This window comes from Nyctibius grandis, chromosome 17, assembly GCF_013368605.1.
Source record: "Nyctibius grandis isolate bNycGra1 chromosome 17, bNycGra1.pri, whole genome shotgun sequence".
Taxonomy (NCBI): Eukaryota; Metazoa; Chordata; class Aves; order Nyctibiiformes; family Nyctibiidae; genus Nyctibius; species Nyctibius grandis.
In genome coordinates, this window is record NC_090674.1 from 5,473,479 (window position 1) to 5,495,444 (window position 21,966).

A 21,966-nucleotide genomic window follows, 5' to 3' on the forward strand; every position below is an offset into this window, starting at 1 on the left:
CCGGCGGGGCGGGGCGGAGCGGGACGGCCCCGCCCCTGCCCCGGGCCGGCCCCGCCCCCCCCCGGGCTCCGGCGGCCGCGCCGGGGGCTGCCTCAGCGGGGCCGGTACCGCGCGTGTCCCCGCCCGGTAAGTGAGGGGCGGGGCCGGGCGGGGCGGGTTCCCCTTCACCCGCAGGCCGGTGACACGTGTGTGGTGGCATTTAACTGCGGGGGGGTCCCGCGGCGCAGCGGTGAGCTGTGCCGTGCCGGTGGGTAGCTCCCGCACGGCTTCCGCGGTGGGGTTATTCCGGGTGAGGGAGGAAGCCGCAGCCGCGGCCCCGAGGAGGAGCCGCGCACCTGCCCGCCCCCGGCCCGCCCCGTCTCCCCGCCGCGGGGCCGGCGGCAGCGGTACGGGCATAGCGGTGCCCCGCAGCATCCCCCGGGCTGGGCCGTCGCTGCGCAGGAGCCGTGAGTACCGCCGGGGCACGGCCGTGTCACCGCCCCCGCCCCGCAGCGACAGGGCCAGGCACCCGGACCCCGCGGGGGCGGCCCGGGCCCGGCGGCGGGAGGAGAGCGAGCGGGAGGGGTTACCGGGGGGCGGCGGCAGGAGGACCCCCCGGAGGAGCTCTCCATCGCTCCCCACCGCTGCTGCTGTTGTGTCCCTCCTCGGAGGGCGAGTTTGCCCGCCGGGGTGCAAGGCAGTGGGTCCAGGGGGGCAACCGGGGCCGGTGCCGAGCGGCTGCCGCTGGCTCTCCGCAGCTCCCCGCAGCCGAGGCCGGCAGCGGTTCTGTGCTGACCGTGGTCCCCTTCCCCGTCCTCGGCCAAGCCGTGGAGCTGGTGAAGGAAAAACCCGCAGCTCAGAGCCCTGCGGGATGCTGGGGCCCAGGGAGCAGTGGCAGAGGGTCTGGCAGCGGCGTTTCTGCTGACCCTCGGGGGAAGCACTCAGGCTGGTATCCTTGGCTGTGGGGGAGCTGAAGGGCACTGGGAGAAACGTTTCAGGTTTTCTGGTAACTTGGAGGGGGACAAAGCAGGAGGCAGCTTTTTTTCTGGCCTCTGCAGTGACTGTCAGGGCAGAGGGCCCCTCCTGGAGCTACGGCATCCCTGTCTGGAGGTGGTCCTGGGGAGCAGCAGACCAGGGCAGGCAGCGGGTTTGGTTCTGCTGGCTGAGCAAATGCCTCCCTCTGCGAGGGGTGCCAGCCCTGGGACCTCGGCTTCTCTACAGCGAGGAAGGAATGCAGTGCTCGGGCGGCTGCCCCCACTCTCTGTGCATCAGGTCACGGCCACCGACTGACCGCACTTTTGTGCCAAGCGAGAAAACTGCAGAAACGGTGGCCTTGTCCTTGTGGGGTCTCTGTAAAGGCAGCCTGCTCTCCTTTGACTTCAATGACTCAGCAACACGTGGATATTTGGGTGCTTTTGGTCCTGACGGTCTCCAGGTGCACTAGGCTGATGCAGGTAACTCATTGCCCCTAAGACAGGGCGCAGCTGAAGTGAGCTTCAGAGAGCTACAGCCCCTTTTCAGTATGGATGGTCCCAAGGCATGAGCTGCATTTAAGGATGGGAGGAGGGATGGGGCCTCTGCAACAGATTTGGGATGTCTGTGTGCTAGCGTTTTACACCAGGACGTGCTGGTTTGTTACAGGTTCACTGTTACGTGGCTCACTAACACTCCAATGTACTTTTGGTTATGATTAGTACTTTTGGTTATGATTACTACAGCCAAGCAATCACCTCTGTGGAACCTCTTCCCCCCCCTGCACCCAAAGTTTCTCTCCTGACCCATGAGCATCTGCTGGAAATACTTTATTCAGTGTGGCAGTGAGTAAGACTCTTAAGGATCTTGGGTGTAAAGATCTGAGTTTCCTTCCTGAGAACTGGCTGATTCATGGATTAATATCATGATGCAAATAGCACCTAATTCAGAGCAGACCAGGAGCTGGCAGGCATAATAGTCACCTGCTGTCTTGGCTTGATGGTCTAGGATCCAAATGGAGTCTCTCCTTGGCATCTTGGGTAGCTAAGATGGTCCCTTATGCTTTCTGTCAGCTAAGGTCAGCTTGGTGAGGGTGGCAATGGAACCTCTTTGCTCTGCCAGCCTGGCTGGTGGCCATCTGCCCTTGCTCTCATCCGCATCAGGCTGGGTCTCCGTAGATGGAGTGGCATGTGAACATCAAGGCAGGCGCGCTCTGAAGGCTGGAGGTCTGCTGGGGAGTCTGTTCTGGGTTCTGGTCTTGCTTTGCTGCATTTCAGGCTCAGCAGCTCAAAAATCGAACAGCCACGCTGAAGTCTCAGTGCTGACTTCTGTATTTTCTCAGGTGCTGCAGCCTTGCCTCCAAACCCTTAGGCAAGCTGGACTTGGTAGCAAGAGAGGCTTCACCCTTTCTGCCTGGCTTGCTAGAACTGTCTGCAAACCCCACTGCCTTCGCTAAAGGATGTGACTCCTCAGGGACAGGAATTCAAAATCCTTCAGCTGAAATTCCAGGATCTGGGACCCACTGGCCTTGGCAGGCGCCCAGTGTACCAGCAAACTCAAGGCCATTATGTCACATGCTCCTCATAGCTCAGTTTTCATGTATGTGGCCTGTGCTGCTGCCTGCAAGATGATGTGAGGGAATTCTCTTAATTGTTTTCTGGCTCGAAAACAGGCTCCTGCTGCTCCACAGCGTGAAGCGCTGAGCTTGTTCAGAAGAGGAAGCACAGATCTGCTTACGTGGTCCGGTACGTCCACATTGCCAACCCACGCTACGGCTGAGGCTGGTAGGAGGCTTTGTAAGCTGTCCGTGAACGTGGCGTGGGCCATGCAGTCTCTGCGAAAGGGATGAGGCCAGGATACAGCTGGTGACCTCCGCTGGTGACCTTCTGGTTCGGAGAGTCACTCATGAGCAGCACTTCACAGGGCATCAGCAGCAGCGCTGTTCCCTCGCTTATCCATGTGTAAAAGATCCACTTGCCCGTTTGCAGGAGACGCGAGTGCTTTATCCTTCTTCCCTAGTCTACTGCTGAAGCCCCTGCTCCATGCTGCTTCATGTCATGGAGTCAACCTTCCCGTTAGAAGCCAAGGGGTAGCTCGTGCAGTCTCACCAGGTTCATCGCTCCTGTCTGCCATCAGGGCGTTGCTCAGCATAAGGACCCGTTCTGAACTGGCCCGCTGCCACCTACACGACACCATCACCTTGCACAGCGGACAGGTGAAGGGCACAATCCCTCTCTGAATAGCTGCTGGCCAAGGATGTTGCAGTCTCCTGGGCAGGTCTAGGAGCTGGGAATATTGAGATCCTCTGATACAGGCTGCCTCCAATGACCTGACTGCTCTCATCTTGTCTGTTTACCTGTCTGAAAAAGAGTTGGGGACAGAGATGTCTGTCACAGAGGAGGCTAGAGGGAGATCAGGGATACCACAGTGATGGATAGTGCAGCTGAAACTGCTATCACTTCTCTACCTGAGTAGGAGACTTGCTTGATGCCTTTGTGTAGAGGTTTGGCACTGCTTGTGCCATAAAATAGCACTGGATGTGACAGTAGCTCCTCTTCCGTGTCTGCTGGGGGACACTGGGAGGGGGGAATTAGGACATGACCCACATTTACAGTCCTTGGCAGATGCAAAAAGCTCCTTTTGCTTAAATTTTGGTGTGCTTTGTGCTGGATTGTAGGAACTGTTGTCTAATCCCAGTGCAGCTGGAGACCTGTACGTTTTGCTAAGCATCTCAAGGCATGAATTAGTTTCCATTTCTTGTTTCTCCCTAACCTGGGAATTTGACAGTCCCAAACCTGTTTGGGTCCTGACCCTTACAGCCAATTACTTAGTGACCCAGATGATGCACAGGTGCCTCTAAATCTCTCAGCCGTGGGGTCCTGCTTGGAGCTGCTGTGATCCCGTGTGCAGAATACTGAAGGCGAAAGCTGAATGTGAAGATGCCTGAGGAAGAGTTGCTGCCTGTGCGAAGTGTGTGTGCGAGAGGGAGAAGGTTGTGTACCCAGCCAGGCGCTAAGCAGGCTGGATGCCCTTCATCTTCGCCAGGGGAGGTTCAGGTTGGACATTAGGAAGCACTTCTTCTCAGAAAGGGTCATTAGACATTGGAAGGGGCTGCCCAGGGAGGTGGTGGAGTCACCGTCTCTGGAGGGGCTTAAGAAAAGACTGGACATGGCACTTAGTGCCCTGGTCTAGTTGACATGGTGGTGTCAGGGCAATGGTTGGACTCGATGAGCCCAGAGGTCTCTTCCAACCTGATTGATTCTGTGATCTCCTTCAGGTGTGGGAATGTCCCAGTCCAGGCATTGAGGCTCTGCCTCGTGCTCCCTCCTCTCTCAGCTGAAGCTCTTCTGAGCATGAGTTGGGGTAACTGAGAGCAACTTTGAGCTGAGTTTCCAAACAAAACTCACTGTGAGTAATGGGGAGAGAGAGGCTTTAATTAGAAAAGACCTCCAGCCTTCTGTGTGCGCCAGAGCTGGTTGATTACGACCCACTGAGTTGCTGAAAGACACTGACTAGGTCAATGTGCTGCATGCCCTTCTTGCCTGAAGCCAGCACCGTCTCTGTGCTGTAGAGCTGGCAACTGTGTGCTGTTTTCCCCCGTCCTCCCCACCCCCTTGCCGAGGCTCCACATCCTCTCTGGCAGCTTGTCACTTCTCTGCAGATGTCTAGACAGGAGGATTCAGTGCGTGTCAGTTATGCCTAATTCATTAAAAAAAAAAAAAACCCAAACCCTACCGAGAGCTGGGGATTCTCAGTCCTGCAGACTCAGCGCTGCCTGCCGTGCCCCGTGCTGCCTTGAGGCTAGCTCAGAGCAGATTAATTCCACTGACTGGCAGGAGCATCCGTAGCAGGAGGGCTTGGGGAATAGAAGGCAGATGTGGTCAGGGGCAGCGCTGGCAGCGGGAGCAGAGGAGAGGGGGTGGAGAGAAGTGTTTGGGGCTGAGGTGCGTGCTCCTGACCTCTCCTTGCAGCTCACTCCAGTTGTGTGTTCTTGGCGTGCTCATGTCCTGCACCGTGTCCATCAGGAGCTGGCAGAGGGGTGCGAGGTGTCTGAGTCCTCAATCTGGCTGCCTGAAACTGCAAGCTTCCTAATCCTGTCCCTTCTGCCACCTCTGAAGGCAGAACTGGTGCCAGGAATGACAGCTCCCCTTGCCACATTAAGTCACGTTTCCATCAATATTTGACCTCTGTAAATCATCCATCACAGCAGCGATGACCGGACCTGCAGTTCAGAGCATCTAGGTCGCTTGCTGGTCCTGAACTACTAGGTCCCTCTGCTTCCTTGCAATTGCTGGCTCTTCTAGGCTGAACACACAATTAACCTTAAATTAAAAGGATTGAATGTGAGCTGCTGCACATTGTCGGTGTCTGTTTGAATTCCCTGTGTGTGGGTAAAGTGTTACAGGGGTTGAGAAGGGATGGAACCCCAAAATGTTGTATTGAGGGGGATAGTTTTCTGTCTGTATCAGTGATGCTAATGTGACAGGTCCTGGTGGGGACAATTGCCTAGATTTAGTGTCTGCTTTACATCTGAGTCCTGGGCATGTACAACTGGATGATTTCCAGCCCTCTTTGATTGTGTTTATTGTGGGGATGGGAGCAGGAAAGGTAGGAATGCAATGTGTTTTGTAATGGGCAGTGCCAGGCCCTCTGAAAGAAGCAAGAATTGGGGATATCCAAGTTTGAGGTGTAAGGGTGGGTAGTGTAGATCTGCTGTAGCTTGTGAAAGCAGCCCTGGTGTCTTAGACATGGCTACTGGAAGAGGATTACCAGTGCAAAAATACTGCTGGTCATCTGGTAGTTTAAAGCTTCTCTTTAGACGTCAGCTTCAGAGCCACGGTCAGGGTTCAACAAAAGGGATGGCTCAGCCAAATCAACGGGGCCTCCACAAAGCAGTGAGGGAGGTGAGGATGTGCAGGCCTGCAGCGTGCTCTGCTGCGGCTCTGGATGCCGGTACGAGCTGTATTAGTGGCCTTGCTTTGCAACAGCACAGCAGCAGCTCTGGTTAGTGCCGATTCAGCTGTTTGTGTCCCTTGACTGTCGAAGGGAAGAGAGCACAGGAGCCCATCTTCTTCCCAGCCCTGCTCCCAGGAGGAAAGAAGCTGCTTGTGCTTGTGTGGACAAGCACACAGCTGGGCAGGGGCTTGCCTGTGCCCCCCGAGGCTGCCCTGGTCCAGTCCTGCTCTGAGCTTTAATTTGTATTGCATGTCTTAGTCCTTTGGGGGAATGCTGAATTGCAGGAGGCTGCTTAGTGGCAAATAGCTTGTGACTCCTCTCGGAGGGGTTAAAAAGAAGAATTCTGATTTCTGGTGTAGGGGAGATGGAGATGCACTGGGAAGCAGCGATTCCTGCCTGTGACCCTGCTACCAAGCTCCTTCCTCCCTGCTGCTGCTCTGCCCCAGGCTGTGGTGTGCTGTGCTGTGGTGGAGGGCACTGCTTTGGCTCGGGATGGAGAGCTCGGGATGGAGAGCTGAAGCTGCTGGGCACAACAGAGCAGCACTGCCAGCAGCCCTTTCCTGCCCGGGGACAGAGCCAGAGGAGGACGGCAGGCAAAAAAAGGACTTTGTGCCTGGGAGATGGAACCCCCACTGCCAAGAAAGGGGGGAGACCCTGTGAATGGCAGCACTTCTGTGGGAGATGCAGTTCTGCACACAAAACAGGGCTTTGTAGCTGATTTAGCAGAAAAAAGCTACTGAGATGTCAACATAGGGATAGGGCACACATGGAAGTGATGGATTTAAGCATGATGGTATGTCAGGCCTTAGGGCATGTCATGCCTTAGGGTCACCGTATCCACAGCAAAGGCTCGTCCCCACCATCTGCCCAGCTGTACAGGATGTGTCTCTGCGGTCTCCCAGCTAGCCCGGCGGACACAAAACCTCCATCCAGGCTGTCAACAAAAAGCCATTCTCCAGGGCCTTCCTGGGGAAAGGGCAGGCTCTGAACTCTTCCCCGGAGGATGCTCTGTTCCCTGTTTATTGCTCAGCACGCTGCTTTTCACTCTCGGCAAAATATGGTTTGCTGTGCAAAGAGAACAGACCTCCCTTTGGGCAGGGATCATTTGCATTAATTAACAGAGCCGTTATGCACGGCCACGCTCTGTCGCATAGGAGCCAAACAAACGCCTTCTTTTTTTTTTTTTGTCATAACCGGAGAGTTATTACAAGTCAGCCACCGCATCCATTAGAGCTGATGCGTGACACGTGCTTTCAGGCTGCTGCGTGCTCCACAAAAGTGGGCTTGTGTTTACTTCCCCCCTGCGGGAGCTCCGGACACTGCTTTACTGTCTCTTGTGGCCCAGGCGCTGTTCCCCATTAATTATATCTTAGCAGAGCTCATAGACCTTCATTTCCTGGGAATGAAGTTTGACAAGGAAATAAGGAATAGTTAGTGCTGCCAGTGAGGCTGAGAGCTCAGGCACAGGGAGCAGCACAAGCAGCAGTGGGGTGTCCTTTCCCTTTTTCCCCACTAATTTTAGTCTGACCTGTTGAAGCAAAAGAGCTCTGTGGGAAGAAGTTATTGCAGAGCAGAGGGGACACCGGGAAGTGGGACTGAAGGGGCTGTACCTGCTGCAAGCCTTAGGCCAGACCCATACCAGTGCTCCTGGCACTTCAGGATGGTGACCTTTTCCCAAGGTGGGTGTGTGAGCTGCCCTCCAGGGGAGGGATTGCTGAGGCTGTAGTGTGGCTGTAGAGAAAAACCATCAAGCAGTTTGGTTCAGGCTGCCTGCAGCTGTGGGTCAGGTCAGCTGTGGACTGTCCCCCGGTGCGGGGATGCACTTGGGTGCCCAGTGGCAGTGATGGGATGGCATCTCCCTCTGGCCCTGCTCCGTGACCGAGGGACACAGCGGTGGTGTAGCTCAGGGTGCTGCGCAGCGGCGTGGGTGAGGGAGGCACCAGTGGTGTTTCAGTGGAGCTCTTCAGAGCTCTGCGAGGCACATGGCAGCCCTCGGCGGTGACAGCAGCGGGGTGTGGGTGGAGAGGGGAGTGAGCAATAGCTGGTCTCTGCCTCTTGGCCGTGGGAATCATTGCAAGGAAAGATAATGTCACCCTTGTCGCTCTCTGCGTTTGTGCTCGCCCAGAGTTGTGCAATGACTCAGTGGCAGGGCTGGGAAGAGAGCCCAGCACTTCCGACCCTCTTTGGAAATGTGTTTGGTGACGGTGGTGCCAATGCATCAGCTACAGCAGCCTTCAGGCTGTTGTGCCCTCTGTGTCTGTCCCCTGAGCGCTGGAGCCAAGCTGTGGCCGGGGCAGCGAACCTTTCCTCACCCGTCTCCCAGAGCACAATGAGAAGCAGTCGCATCTTCTCCCTGCTCCTCTGTCCTGTGTTGTCCCCACAAGTCCACCCGCTGCTGTGGAGCCTGGAGCTCCCACCCTTTGCTACCAGCGCCCAGGGCGGGTGAGGAGAGTGTTCTCCATTAGGTCTGGGGCATGACTTAAATACTGATGGGGAGAAGCATGCTCAGCAGTGTATTGGAAAGATAAACCAGCTCCAGCAGATCAGGAAACCCCTCAGGCTTGCAGCTAGAGAGGGGAGTAAAGGTGAGAAGGCACCATCCGCTCTCTGCCACTGAACCAGGTCTGGGAAAGGAGCTCTTGAGCCCAGGGAGAGATGCTGATAATCATAAACTGCCTTCGTGCGGGCACCTCTCATCCAGCAGTGTCCACACATGGGAATTAACGCTCTGAGGGCGTCGTAGGGATGTTTCAGCTTTCTCAAAAGCTCAGCTGAGGGGTGTGGGAGGAGAAGGCCAGTTAACTCATGGGCTCTTCTTTCCCACCCAGGGCACAGTGGCATCCTACGCTCGTTGCTGGAAGGCATCAACAGGCATTGCTGTTATGTGCCCATGAGTCCTGCCCGCTGACAGAGACGAGGCATCTCATATCACGCAGGATGATGCAAATAGAAGAGGGCACTGCAGGCTTCTCTCCTGCTTGGGAAAGATGTTTATTCATCTCTTTTTCCTCCCCCAGACTCTAGTACATGTTACAATTGCTATTTAAAAATGAATAGGTGGCTGTACTCGTGGCTGAGCAGGCACAGCGTGGTGGGTTGCTATTTTTAGGCTCGGCACGGCTGGCGACGTGTAGGAGTCGTGAGGAGCACGGAGGCTGGGGGGATTCTCTTGCCGCAGGGATGCGGGGGCCGGCGCACGAGTGCAGCACACAGGCTTTTTTTCCTTCAAGCTGCCTTTTTTCTCCTGCTCCCTCCCCCTTCTCCTGCTGCTCAGTCATTCCCTCTTTACTCCCCCACCTTTCCTTTGGGTGCTGCTGGCAGGGAGACAGTCCAATGCCTTTCGAAACACCGTGAGCAGCCTAGATGAAGACGGCGTGGAAAGAGAAAACACCTTTGCACAAATCAATGCCTTTATTCCTTGATGAGGCGATTTTTGTTTTCTATGAGCCGATCAGGTTTATACTCCTGCTGCCTGCCTGGGCTGTCCCAGGCTGTGCAGAAGGACTGTCCCACTCCGTGCTCAGTGCCGTGTATGTGTGTGTGCAGATCGAGTTCTGCATCAGGTCCCAGCTGCCCCATCAGCATCTCTGGTCTTTGCTGTCGGTCCCTCCTGTCAGCTTTGTCAAACCAAAACTACCTGAAGTTCAACGTTACCCCTTGAAGGACAGCCAGGGTCTCAGCTGGGGCTGCTTCGAGGAGATCTAGGAGCTCTGCTTTGCCCAAGCTGCCTGCTAGGCTGGTGCAGGGATAGGGGTGTGCTGGAGCAGGACAAGGAATCATTTCTTCTCAGAAAGGGTCATTAGCCATTGGAAGGGGCTGCCCAGGGAGGTGGTGGAGTCACCATCTCTGGAGGTGTTTAAGAAAAGCCTGGACATGGCACTTAGTGCCCTGGTCTAGCTGACATGGTGGTGTCAGGGCAATGGTTGGACTCGATGATCCCAGAGGGCTCTTCCAACCTCATTGATTCTGTGACTGCTTGGTGCAGCCGTGAGGCTGTGGTGAGGTTGGATGTGCTTGGGTAGAGGATGCTGGAGGGAAGTGGAGATCAGGATCCTGTTCCCTAACTGACTGCCTGGGAGTCCCCAGCCTCTGTCCAAAAAGAAGCCTGAAATATAAAATAGCAGGAAGAGTCAAATCCCAGGTCTGTGGGATTCTGTACTGGGACTGTAGCGCTCTGTGCTGGAGTTGCCTTTGCCCTCTGCCTTATCCCCCTGAGTTGTGTGGGCACGGGAAGGACAGCAGCTCTCTGAGCTTAACTTCTGACAGCGGGTGCGTGCACTACAACGCTCCTAGCATCTTCTGAAACTGCAAGGGAACAGGCACCACTCGAAGAGCTGTGGTCCACAGCATCACTCTTGCCTTTTAGGATATGGGATTCCCTGGTTATTTTTTGTTTAGGCTAATCAGGGTTATCATGTTTGCTGCCTCTAGTGGTTTGTTTAAGATGTGTTTGATCAGTGCAGGACTGGCATGCCCTGGTGGGACTTCTGAGATCAATGCTTCTGCTGATATTGCATGGAAATGCGTCTTGTGAGGTGAATATGGAGATGGTGCAACCTCAAGGAAAACCAGTGTGAACACGTATGTTGTAGAGCAGTACCCTTCTGAAGGCAGCAAAGGAGGATATCAGTCCGGAGATGAACACAGATGGGAAGCAGTGAGTGTCCCAGAACAGGGAAGAGTCTCTGCATCGCTTTGCATTACTTGTGTTCTTCCAGGGACTGTCTCCTCCCCATCGCTGGTTCATGAGCAGGATGATGTTTCCCTGGCAGGGGCTGGTTAGACTGAAGCTGTTCTTGTGCGGGGCCTTTGAGCAGTGGTGGGCATACCTGGGGGCTCTGGGAATTGTCTGGGGCTAGAGCTGCTCCTGCCTGGGTAATGCTTTGGTTTTCCCCCCACGTCAGTGCCGCTGCGAAGGGAAAGCCCACCACCTACCACCTGCAGCCATGGAAGGGGCTGTGCAGCTCCTCAACCGCGACGGCCACAGCATCTCGCACAACTCCAAGCGGCACTATCACGACGCCTTCGTCTGCATGAACCGCATGCGTCAGCGCGGGCTGCTCTGCGACATCGTGCTCCACGTGGGCACCAAGGAGATCAAGGCCCACAAGGTGGTGCTGGCGTCCTGCAGCCCCTACTTCCACGCCATGTTCACAAGCAAGTAGTGTCCTCTCTTCCCCATGGCCAGGGTCTCCCTGCTCCTCAAACCCTCTCTTCCTTGCAAACCCTTCCCCTTTCTGTCCTGCTCCGTATTCTCACTGCCCTACCCTATGGAAATACGGTCCCTGTATATCTCCTCTGTGAGCAAGTGCAGTAACGTTCCTCATTTGACTCCTTTCCATGAAGCCCTTTGCCCATAACCCCCTGCACAGGTATCTTGATGCCCATCCTGCAGACATGGACCCCATTCCCTAGAGCATACTGCTGCTTCTCCTTGCTAAGAGGTGGGCAGGAGACCTTTCTGGGCTGTGGAGGTGGATGCAGCTTGTTCTGTGCATGGTCTAGTCTTCCTGAGGGGAAACCATCCTGCTGTGGGACTTTGTTCACGTCTAGTGTCTGTGTTGCCCCAGATGAGATGAGTGAGAGCCGCCAGACCCACGTGACACTGCACGACATTGACCCCCAGGCCCTGGAGCAGCTGGTGCAATACGCTTACACGGCTGAGATTGTGGTGGGCGAGGGGAACGTGCAGGTAGGAGCTTCCCCCCAAATCTCTCTTCTCCACAAAACCTTTCTGTACAAGACTTACCTTCTGGGTGCTCTTCTCTCCCTCTGCTCAGCACTTTCAGCTCTTGTTCTGTAATGGCACCTGCATCTAGCAGTGGTCAGGGAGTTCATCTGCTCCCCTGCACCCAGACGTGTGGCTCCTGTGGCTGGGAATGGCTCCTCAAAGCACTATGCAATGGCCAGGTCTAGTCCTGAGCATCTGCCATTTCTGGGCCCTGTGGGGAGTTGCGGGTGTCCTCCTCAGCTCTTCTTTAGCTTAGTCCTGTTGGAAACAAAGAATGCTTTGTCTTCTCTGTGCTTGTGTGCCTGAAGGTGCTCAGTAAGCCTGTTCTGTTATTGACTTGCAGTGAGAGGAGGGTGAAAATGGTTTCCTTGCCCTGGGAACTCTTCTTTCCCCCATTCTTTTCCACTGCCAGACACTTCTCCCTGCTGCCAGCCTGCTTCAGCTCAATGGTGTGCGGGATGCTTGCTGCAAGTTCCTCCTCAGCCAGCTCGACCCATCCAACTGCCTGGGGATCCGGGGTTTTGCTGACACACACTCCTGCAGCGACCTCCTCAAGTCTGCACACAAGTATGTCCTCCAACACTTCGTGGAGGTGTCCAAGACGGAGGAGTTCATGTTGCTGCCTCTCAAACAGGTGAGGCCCTGATGGGAGTGTGAAGGTTGCGGTGGGTCAAGGCTTTTCGTGCTCTGTTCTGGAAGGCACAGCATGCGTGTTGAGAGCCCGAGGAACCTGCACAGAGGGGACAGGGTTTGGCAGGGGAAGGTACCCAGATTCTGTGCTTTGGTGCTCTCTGCTCAATGGAGAGACAATGCATGGGAAGAGTGCTCGCAGAGAGGGAGCTTAATCCCCCAGGGAACAGGGATGGGAGGGTAGCACGGAGGAGAATTGCTGGCGCTTGCCACGTGAGCTCTGAGCACACTGCTGTCTCTCTGGGAGCACGGGCCAAGGAATAAGTCCTGGCTGCCCTGGTCACGTAGCTGTGATGTTTAATTCAGAGCCCAGCTAATGTTTCCTGCTGCTCTTCATGTGGTGCCAGGATGGCCCCTGGCTCAGCGCTGCCTGCAGGGTGCTGTGCTGGGCCCTGGCCACCAGCCATTCCCAGGCCTTGCTCTGCATCACCCGACCCTCTGTGGTCCCTCACCAGGGTACAGACGCTTCCCTTCACCCATTGTCACTGCAGCAGGGTGCGTGGCAGCAAGAGGAGGGTGCACATCTCCACTTGCTCTAGCTCTGTTGTCCTTGGGAGGTGAAGTGAGTGTGCTGGGAACAGCCAGGGCACCTGGCTCTGTCCCATGAAACATTGAAGGGGGGCGTGCAAGCAGAGGCATCTGCTTGGTCTCGCTGATGTTGATTGGAAGTGTCAGGCATTGCAGCAGCTTCAGACCCAGAAGTGGGGAATGAGCCAAGGAGGATGGTTGAGGGCAGAGCTGTCTCCACACCAGTGCTGCAAGGAGAGGAGGGGCACAGCTGCACCTGCCTGCTTTGGGGGACCTGGTTGCTCTTTAGATCCTTCTATCTCCAGTGAGAGAGAGTAGCTGTACACCCCTCAGCCACCAGCATCTCCAGGAGGCAGGGGCTCTACCTCCAGCAGGGCCAGTTACCTGGGGGTGTGAATGTGTCCTTTCCTCCCAGACCATACCCACCAACACCTGCCCTTCCCACCCCGCTCTGCAGGTGCTGGACCTCATTTCTAGTGACAGCCTCAATGTGCCATCGGAGGAGGAGGTGTACCGGGCCGTGCTCAGCTGGGTCAAACACGATGTGGACAGCAGAAGACAGCATGTCCCCAGGGTGAGTCTGCTGGGGAAGGTGAGGGTTCATGAGTGCTGGGAGAGGATGTGGGTACCAGCAAAGGCCAGGGTGGGGACCTGGGGTGGCTGTGGGACATGTCACGGCCAGGCTGAGGGCTTCTGGCTCTGCAGAGACATTAAGGCTGAATTGTTGCATGTGCTTTGGTGCCCTCTGTCACTGGCTGCCTGTCCTGCCAAGTGAGCAGGTTGGCATCTCCAGGTGGAGTCAGCCTTGCCGGGGTCCCCGGGGTTTGTAGGGGACAAACCCTTCCCACCCTGCCCATGGGGCACGACCCTCTCCCCCCAGCTCATGAAGTGCGTGCGGCTGCCCCTGCTGAGCCGGGACTTCCTCATGAGCAACGTGGACACGGAGCTGCTGGTGCGGCATCACTCGGAGTGCAAGGACCTGCTGATTGAAGCCCTCAAGTACCACCTCATGCCGGAGCAGAGGGGGGTCCTCAGCAACAGCAGGACAAGGCCGCGGCGCTGCGAGGGGGCCAGCACCGTGCTCTTTGCCGTGGGTAAGGCCCTGCCGCAGGCTCACGTACGTGCAAAGCCCTTTCCCAGGGCCTCGGGGCTGTTGTTTGCATCTTGTTTGCAGGTGGGGGGAGCCTGTTCGCCATCCACGGGGACTGTGAGGCCTACGACACGCGGACGGACCGGTGGCACATGGTGGCCTCCATGTCGACGCGCAGGGCCCGAGTGGGAGTCGCTGCCATCGGGAACAAGCTGTATGCCGTGGGCGGGTAAGGAGGGGACGGAGCTGGCGGGGATGCCCCCGGCAGGCTCTGAACAGAGGCCCTCCGAGACCTGCCTGCTTTGCAGACCCCCAGGAGAGCTCAGCTAAGGGCTCTGCGCTTCCAGACGGTGCTTTTTTAGGGAAGCTGGGCAGAGGGGAGGGGTGGTGGCAGGGACCCGAGGCAGGTTGTCCTCCCTAGGCTCTAGGTCAGCTCTAGAGCTCTAGGACCAGCCCACCGCCTCGCCTGCAATCCAGGCTTCCCAGCTGTCACGTGTTCTCCCTTTTTCTCCCTACAGCTACGATGGGACCTCTGATTTGGCCACAGTGGAGTCCTATGATCCTGTCACCAATTCCTGGCAACCTGAGGTGTCCATGGGCACCAGGAGGAGCTGCCTGGGGGTAGCAGCGCTTCACGGGCTTCTCTATGCTGCTGGGGGGTACGATGGGGCCTCATGCCTGAACAGGTAGGGGATTGCCTTGCTACAGGCTCCTCCGCTGCTCTTGCATGCACTGTCCTTGACGCTGGGTGCCTGGGGAGCCCACAAGACCTGCTCCTGGCAGATGGACTGGCCCCAGAGTAGATGTCTTGCAATCCAGCTCTGTCTTCTAGTGTCTTTGGCGCAGGCAAAGTTTCTTCAGGGGAAAAACCATTTTGTAGCCCTGTGCCACAACAGAACATGACCTTTGCCAGTTCTTCCCTCCATTTTCCCTGTCTATTCCCAAGCTTCCTTGGGCGCTGCCCCTGAGGGCCTGTGTCAAAGAGCTTTGACCTGGGCTTTGCCAGTGTCACACCTTATGTTCCTGTGTCCCTGCCTGCTGCAGCGCAGAGCGGTACGACCCTCTGACAGGCACCTGGACATCCATCGCTGCCATGAGCACCAGGAGACGCTACGTCCGGGTGGCAACACTAGGTGGGTGATGGCATGAGGACCTGACTGACTTCTGTGCAGGCTCTCTTGCATTTCTGGTGGTTCCTTTTGATGTTCTGTTCTAGTTCCTGCCTCTTCTTCCTAGATTCCTTAGCTGTGAGTCCAGGTAGCCCAGCCATTCCTCTGCCATGTCCTGACATGCTCCCTGCCTCTGCCCTCTTCCTCAGTCTCCTTAGTAGTTGGGTTTCATCACATTCTGGAGGCAACTGCTGAGGGGACCCACAACTCATTCCTCAGCTCGTTTGTGCCCCTTGGAGCAAGAGGGCTGGCTGTGGATGATCACCTTTCCCTGGAAAGGAAGAGACAGCCTTATTACTTCTTCATTACAAAAGCAGGGCAGTCCTTTTACTGATGATCCAAGCAGTAGTTTGGGGTCAAAACTGTCTCTACCAGCGGTGTCACAACACTAGGTGCAATGCTGTGATGTCTCCTGACTCCATTGAATGAGAACTGGCCACTTCATTGTTTAGTGCAGCTATGGGGTTAATGCAGGCACCACTCTCCACCCTAGCAGGTGCTGGAGCTCCCTGGGGATGCCAGGGTAGCCCCCTGCTCCCCCACTGTCCCTGTCCCCATGGTGCCTCTCCCCTGCCCCATTCTCTGGTTTCAGCTCTCAGTGCTGACTCGGAGGTTCCCCCCTCCGTCACCAGCTCGTGCTCTCTGCCTGCCACGGCCTTTATTGGCGTTCCCCCGCTCCAGCCTCCGCTGCTAAAAATAACCCAGTGCTCTGGCGGGGAGTGCTTGACCTCCTCATTATGGGAGCTGCAAGAAGCAGCAGGCAAACGAGCTCTTTGGGAAGCTTGCAGCGTGGCAGAGAAATTGCCTGATGAATATTTCAGTGCTGTGAGGGGAGGGGGAGCTGGGGGAGCCCTGCTGGGATCAGCTTGGCTGCCTGGGGAGCGGGAGGCACTGGGGCTCGGCTGGTACCGATACGGGCACCCTGGGCAGGAGCTGGGGGAGGCTGTGCCGGGACTGGGGCCGTGCTCTTTAGCTAACTCCTGTGCATGTGTGACTGTCTTTGCAGAAGGCAACCTCTATGCCGTTGGGGGATATGACAGCTCATCCCACTTAGCCACAGTAGAAAAGTATGAGCCCCAGGTAAATAACAAGAGAGAGCGTGCTAGTAATCCATCTCTTCCTCCCCTCCTGATGGGTGCCTGAAAGGCCCTGCAGAAAGCTGAGGGCCACAGGAGTTGCTAGAGAACTTAGCAGACAGCGAGAGATCAGCTGTTCATGGTCTCTTAGCAAACTGCTGCCGTAGATTAAGGTGTGACCACCTCCTAGCAAAGCCTTGCAGCATCAGTGGAGCAGGAGGTGTGCCCACGTGAGCCTGTGCAGCACAGACCTGCCTGCCTCCTTGGAGACTTGAGCCACCATGTGTGACTATGAGATGGAGTGGGTGTCAGTCCTCTCCCTGGCTCTTCTGCAGGGGCAGAGTATCCAGGGTGCAATCCAGAGCAATATGAGCCAAAGCTCGTCCATACAGGCTCCAAGATACCTCTTTGAGGTTTTCAACCACCAGAACACTCTCTATCCCCATGGCCTGTAGGCCAGCTCAACTTCTTTAGGAAGAACAGTTCTTGCTCATGGCCTGAGCTGTCTCCAGCTTCCAGCTGAGGTCCTTGCTGCAAGCACCTCCAGAGCCGTTAGCGGGGATTGTGGCAGGCTGGGGACGTGTGTTGGGCCTGGGGCCTCACAACTCTGGTAGGGCAGGGTGGATCACTGCAAAAAGATCAAAGAGAAGGTCCTGGAGGTTTTTCATGAGCCGTAAAGCCACAGTCATGACTTGTATGGATTTGAAATAAATACAGCTCAACCCCCATGACTGGGCTGGGATTCAGCTGTGGCATGACTGGTGGCCTGGCACAGAGATCTCTCTGCTCAGGCCCCTGGGATGGCAGGACTGTGCTTTCCTGAGCCAGTCAGCAGAGGTGTGTCCTGGGCCCTGCAGCTCTTCCTGTGGGTGAGCTGAAGGGAAAGAACTGGTGTCCCCCCAAAAGTCTTTTGGGGGCAGGACCCTTATGCCAGGAGCTGTGTGGTTAGAGCAGGACTAATGTCACAAGAGCGGGCTGGCAGAGGTACGTGGGATATGACTTTACATCTGGCTGACGAACAAACGTTGCCTCTTCCCAGGTCAACACGTGGACGCCCATCGCCAACATGCTGAGCCGCCGGAGCAGCGCAGGGGTGGCCGTGCTGGAGGGGATGCTCTACGTGGCTGGTGGCAATGATGGGACCAGCTGCCTTAACTCTGTTGAGCGCTACAACCCCAAAACCAACACGTGGGAGAGCGTGGCACCCATGAACATCCGCAGGTAAGGAGCTGTGCCCCTGCCACGCGCCCGAGCTGCAGGGGAGCCTCAGCTGCCGCGGTCAGGAGCGGGGATCCCATCTCCCCGAGAGCCTTGCTTGCTCCCCTACACCCCATCTGTGCCATGTTCGAGCCTCACACCCCTGTGGTCTCTGCATGGTCGTTCCAGGAGCACCCATGACCTGGTGGCCATGGATGGGTGGCTGTACGCAGTGGGTGGCAACGATGGCAGCTCCAGCCTCAACTCCATCGAGAAGTACAACCCCCGTACCAACAAGTGGGTCGCAGCCTCGTGCATGTTCACGCGCCGGAGCAGCGTGGGGGTGGCTGTGCTGGAACTCCTCAACTTCCCACCCCCCTCCTCGCCCACCCTGTCGGTGTCTTCAACGAGCCTTTGACAAAGAATCAGGACCTACCTTACCTCAGGGGGACAGGGGCACCTGGCAGAGTGCTAGGCCAGCGTGGCCTGCCCTGCGGGGCAGCCGGTCGCTGTAGGACAAGAGCGAAGGTACCAGCTGCTGCCTCCAGCCCCAGCACTCCTGTGACCCCCCGGAGCCATCCCCACTCTTGGTGCACACATCGGATCAGCACGACCACAGCAGATAGAAATGTGCTTCCTGGACGAGCACCCTCGTAGAGGGTGAGGAGTGGGGGTGCTCTCTGCTCCGCTCAGACCCATCTCACCGCTCACCCAAAGGGCGTATATTTTCTTTGGGGACGGGAAACTTTAAACCATTGCTGCTTCTTGGATTCACATGATCCAGCCAGTGCCACACGTACGAGCACAGCCAGCCTTGGAGGCTCCCAGGAGTCCTGTGGGGTGGCAGAGGTGGACATCACTCCTGCCAAGGACACGGCTGAATGTGCAACCGCTCCTCTGAATGTCACTGTAGCCAAACTCTTTACCAAGCCTATTGTGCACTGTTAAAGACTCTGAGGCCACCGTATGGTTCTCAATGGTGTCTAATTGATGCCTTAAAATACACAAACAAAAGAAGCCCAGCTAAGGGACAGCGCCTGGAGGAGGTGAGGTTTGGAGACACAACTGGATGCAGCATCCTGAACCCTCTGTTGTTCCCACGCTCAGCTGGCCCCACCTCACTCTCTAGGAGCCCAGCTGACCCTCGCTCTGGGGAGTCCCCAGCCAGGCAGGGGAGTTGAATGACCTTGTTTGCATCCGTGCCGTTGCTGTCCCAGTTCCAGTGACCATGCGGCTGCCTGCTCTCTGCTCGTGGGCCTGGGTCACACTTTGGCTGGGAATGGATCGGCCTGTTTGCTGTTCCCCTCTCTGCGAAGCAGATTCTGGGTTTATGGAAAGGTGTCGGTTCTTAAACAAGAACAGTCCAGCCTTCTGAATGAGGAGGATTGCCTGGCGGTACTTTTTGGGTGTTAATTTTTTGCCTTTTTTTTTTTTATTTGAATGCTAATGTTTTAATTTTTAAGGCCTTTATGTCCCTTTATTTTTTTACACTACCCTGGTATTCCCCATCCCATCTGCTTTTTAAGGCAGCAGAAGGGATGCAATTACTTTTCTCATTTGTTGATGAGATGATGACTGTGTCCTGGAAGACGTTCTCTATAGACGTGTGGGTGTGTGTGCATGTGTGAGATACCCTATGTGCAGTGAAAACAACATGGGAGGGACCATTTGCAATTAGTGACTCCCTGGCAATTAAGCAACTGCTTTAATTAACTGAAGGTTGAATAAATTAGTACTGTAAGTCACAGGCCTGTTCTAGAGCCACCTGTGCCATGGAACCTCTTGGGTGGTGTTTTCAGTGCGTGTACTGTAGGGTGTGTGTGTGAGCCTTGAACTGAGACGTGTTATCAGGTGTTCTCCACATTAGAGAGGAATGACTCAACCACTGGTACCTCAATAATGTTCAAATGTAGCATTGGAAATATACTCTGTTTGTTTGGAACTAAGTCCTTTATCCTTTCTCCCCCTGCTCCTTCTCATTTCCCATTTACAGAGGTCAGATTTCACTTGTGGTGGTATTTGTTGGTCTAAATTTTCAAGTGGCTAGAGATTTCTTCTTTTCTTTGGGGTGAAAGGAGAGTCTGAGATGAGACAGGGCTCCCCCAACTCAAGACAATTTTTATGGCAGTCTGATTTCTCCTGGCTGGGTGCCTGCACGTTTTACAAGCCCACTTACAGTGCCTGACGTTGGATACCTGACATTACCAGCAGCTTCTGAAAATCTGGGCTGCTTCTCCCCCCAGCCTCTCCCCAAGGACAGTTGGGCCTTCTCAGGCTGAGGAGGCCGTTTTGGCTTTTAGAACAGACTCTAAATCTGCTTTTTGTTCCCCTCTCACTTGCCAAACCTCTGCCCCTGCCTGTCACAGCTCGGCAGCTCTCCCGTTCCTCTGTATTGCAGAGGACCCTGCAAATATCCAGGCTCTGCTCGTGCAGCTCTTGGTCACCGTGGCAGTGGGGCTGCCCTAAGCAGGTCCCATGAATCTGCTTTGTTTGAGGTGACGATGAAATAGGTGAAGTCTGCTCTGTTGTGTGCGTGTGCCTACACACAAGCGAGGTCTCAGTCCTTTTCTTCCCATTCCTATAAGCAACATCAGGATTTTAGTCTTTCCACTGGACTCCTATCAACCAGCACATTCAAGGTGCCCCTGGCTCTAGGGTCTTCTTTGAAGGAAGATCAGCCTAAAAGCCCCGTGGACGTGTCAGAAGTGGAAGGTGCTGGTGAGGAGTGGCGAAAGGACAGCAGAGCCCAGGGAGCACCGTACGGCACGGAGGGACAGTGCGGGGCCAGAGAGGAGCTGCTGAAGGGAGAAACGGGGCTGATTTAAAACAAGGAATTGTTAAAGCTTCTGGTCCAACTGTGGCCGCTGTAGCGTGAAGGGAGGCTGCTGCCTTGGGGGGGTGGCAGGCAGGCAAACCCAGAGGGGAAGCGGGCAGGGTAGCAGGCTGAGGAGCATTTTTGGGCCGTGTGCCCTTGGCCCTGGTTGTAATCTTTAGCAATTTGCACCACAAATGGTGTGCAATGATGTCCTGCCTCAGGGGGACAGGCAGGGTGACTCCTGTCACCCACCGGCTGGGTCCTGAGCAATATCATCACTGAGCCTGTTCTGCAGGAACCTGGGGAGGAGGGAGCCTTTTGCGTCTCTGATGTACTAACTATGCAGGTGCTCGCTGCTTCCCTGTAAAGGAGAAAGAAGGAAGGAAAGGGCAAAAATGGGGTCCAGAGCACCCCGACCCACACTGTGTGGACACGCGGTGTCAGCACCTGCCCTGGGAGGTCCCCGGGTGGGATTGCTTCTGGTGCTGCGCATCCCTGGCTGAGCAGGAGGCCTCGGAGGGGATGTGCGTCTGTGTCTGTCTGTCTGTGCGTCAGTACCCTGTGCGAGGGGAGGAGAACTGTCAGCTGTGTGTGTGGCTTCTCTGCCAGTTTTCGTTAGTGGCGTCTCACCCAAAATGTTGTTTGTGCCATGTCCCGTGTGAGCTTGTCCCGGCGGAGGAGCACCCCTGAGCGGGTGGCTCCAGGCTGGGTGTGTTGATGTGTTTCGCCCAGGGACCCCGGTGTCGGTCTGCAGTGAGATGGCAAGACTGGGCAGGAGCCCTTGCCCTGACGCGGGGCAGAGGCTCGCTGGTAGGCAGACCCGGTCTACTCCGTGTTAAACCGTTGTCACTTTGATTTCTCTGTAAGTTATCTGACTTATTTATGTGGAACTCTGTTTCTCTGAATTTTTTGCACTACGTGGGATTGGGGAGGGGATACAAGCAATAGAAGCCAACGTGTACAATAAAGATGTTTTCTTGAATACCGGATCCTTCCTCTTGCATCCTTCCTTCTCACTTCTCAGGCCCCGCTCCCGTGGAGGCAGGGAGCTGCTCTCTGCCTTGCCCCGGGCAGAGGTGGGGAAGGAGCCCCAGGCAGAGGGTACACGAGGCAGGCTGTGGTGCATCTGTGCCTGAGCAGCTGCCCATGAGATCCCGTCTGCCTGGGTGCAGCCACTCCAAGCTTGGAGGCATTTGCACAGAGCAGGGACAGGCACCCGCCTGGAGGTCACTTCGGACCAGCCCTGCCGTTGTGGATGTTAGCAGAGGAGCCAGAGCCAACTTTGGAGGAACTGCTGCATCACAGGTGAGCTAAAAGGAGCAGTTCTTAGTCCGGGTCCTGGCCCTGGGCTCGGCTGGTTGGTGCTGGGTGCCTGGCTGGGGACATTGCTGTCCTGTGGACAAGGTGCTTCATATTCCCAGCAAGGGTGCTGTGCTGGGGCTGTCCCCCGCTCTAGGGGCCTTCACCCTACCCTGGAGAAAGAGCAGGGCAAAGATGCTGGTGGTGGTGGAGACCGCTGGGAAAAGCCCAGCCCAAGGCAGAGGGGCTTTAGATTTATACCTCTCCTCACCCTTAAGTTCTAGTTTGGTCTCCCTTGGACTCCCCATCTCCAGTGCTGTTGACAGCTTTCCCCTGCAGTGGAAATGAAAACCAGATGAGAAACATCCTCCTTTACCTCCAGCTGCCACACGCATCGTGCCTGGGGCAGGCGTAGCTGGCTGGCCCCGCTCAGCCCCTGCTGCCTGGCGGGGAAATACTAAGCC

The 21,966-nt window shown here is 56.1% G+C and overlaps 1 protein-coding gene across 3 annotated transcripts; it reads left to right on the top strand.

Annotated features, from left to right (window-relative positions):
* Positions 1-64: 64 nt before the first annotated feature.
* On the top strand, positions 65-21,185 carry KLHL17 (kelch like family member 17). Of its 3 annotated transcripts, none has more exons than XM_068414644.1 (12): positions 65-126; positions 10,812-11,064; positions 11,478-11,599; positions 12,051-12,272; positions 13,314-13,430; positions 13,737-13,950; positions 14,031-14,175; positions 14,465-14,632; positions 14,991-15,079; positions 16,122-16,195; positions 17,231-17,412; positions 17,578-21,185. In XM_068414644.1, exons 2-12 carry the CDS (start codon positions 10,854-10,856, stop codon positions 17,804-17,806), a joined length of 1,773 nt encoding a protein of 590 aa, XP_068270745.1. In that variant the 5' UTR covers positions 65-126; positions 10,812-10,853; the 3' UTR covers positions 17,807-21,185. The 3 variants fall into 3 exon arrangements, with proteins under 3 accessions (XP_068270745.1, XP_068270746.1, XP_068270747.1); XM_068414645.1 differs by lacking the exon at positions 65-126 and adding an exon at positions 330-446; XM_068414646.1 differs by lacking the exon at positions 65-126 and having other exon boundaries at positions 10,974-11,018.
* The last annotated feature ends 781 nt before the right edge of the window (positions 21,186-21,966 follow it).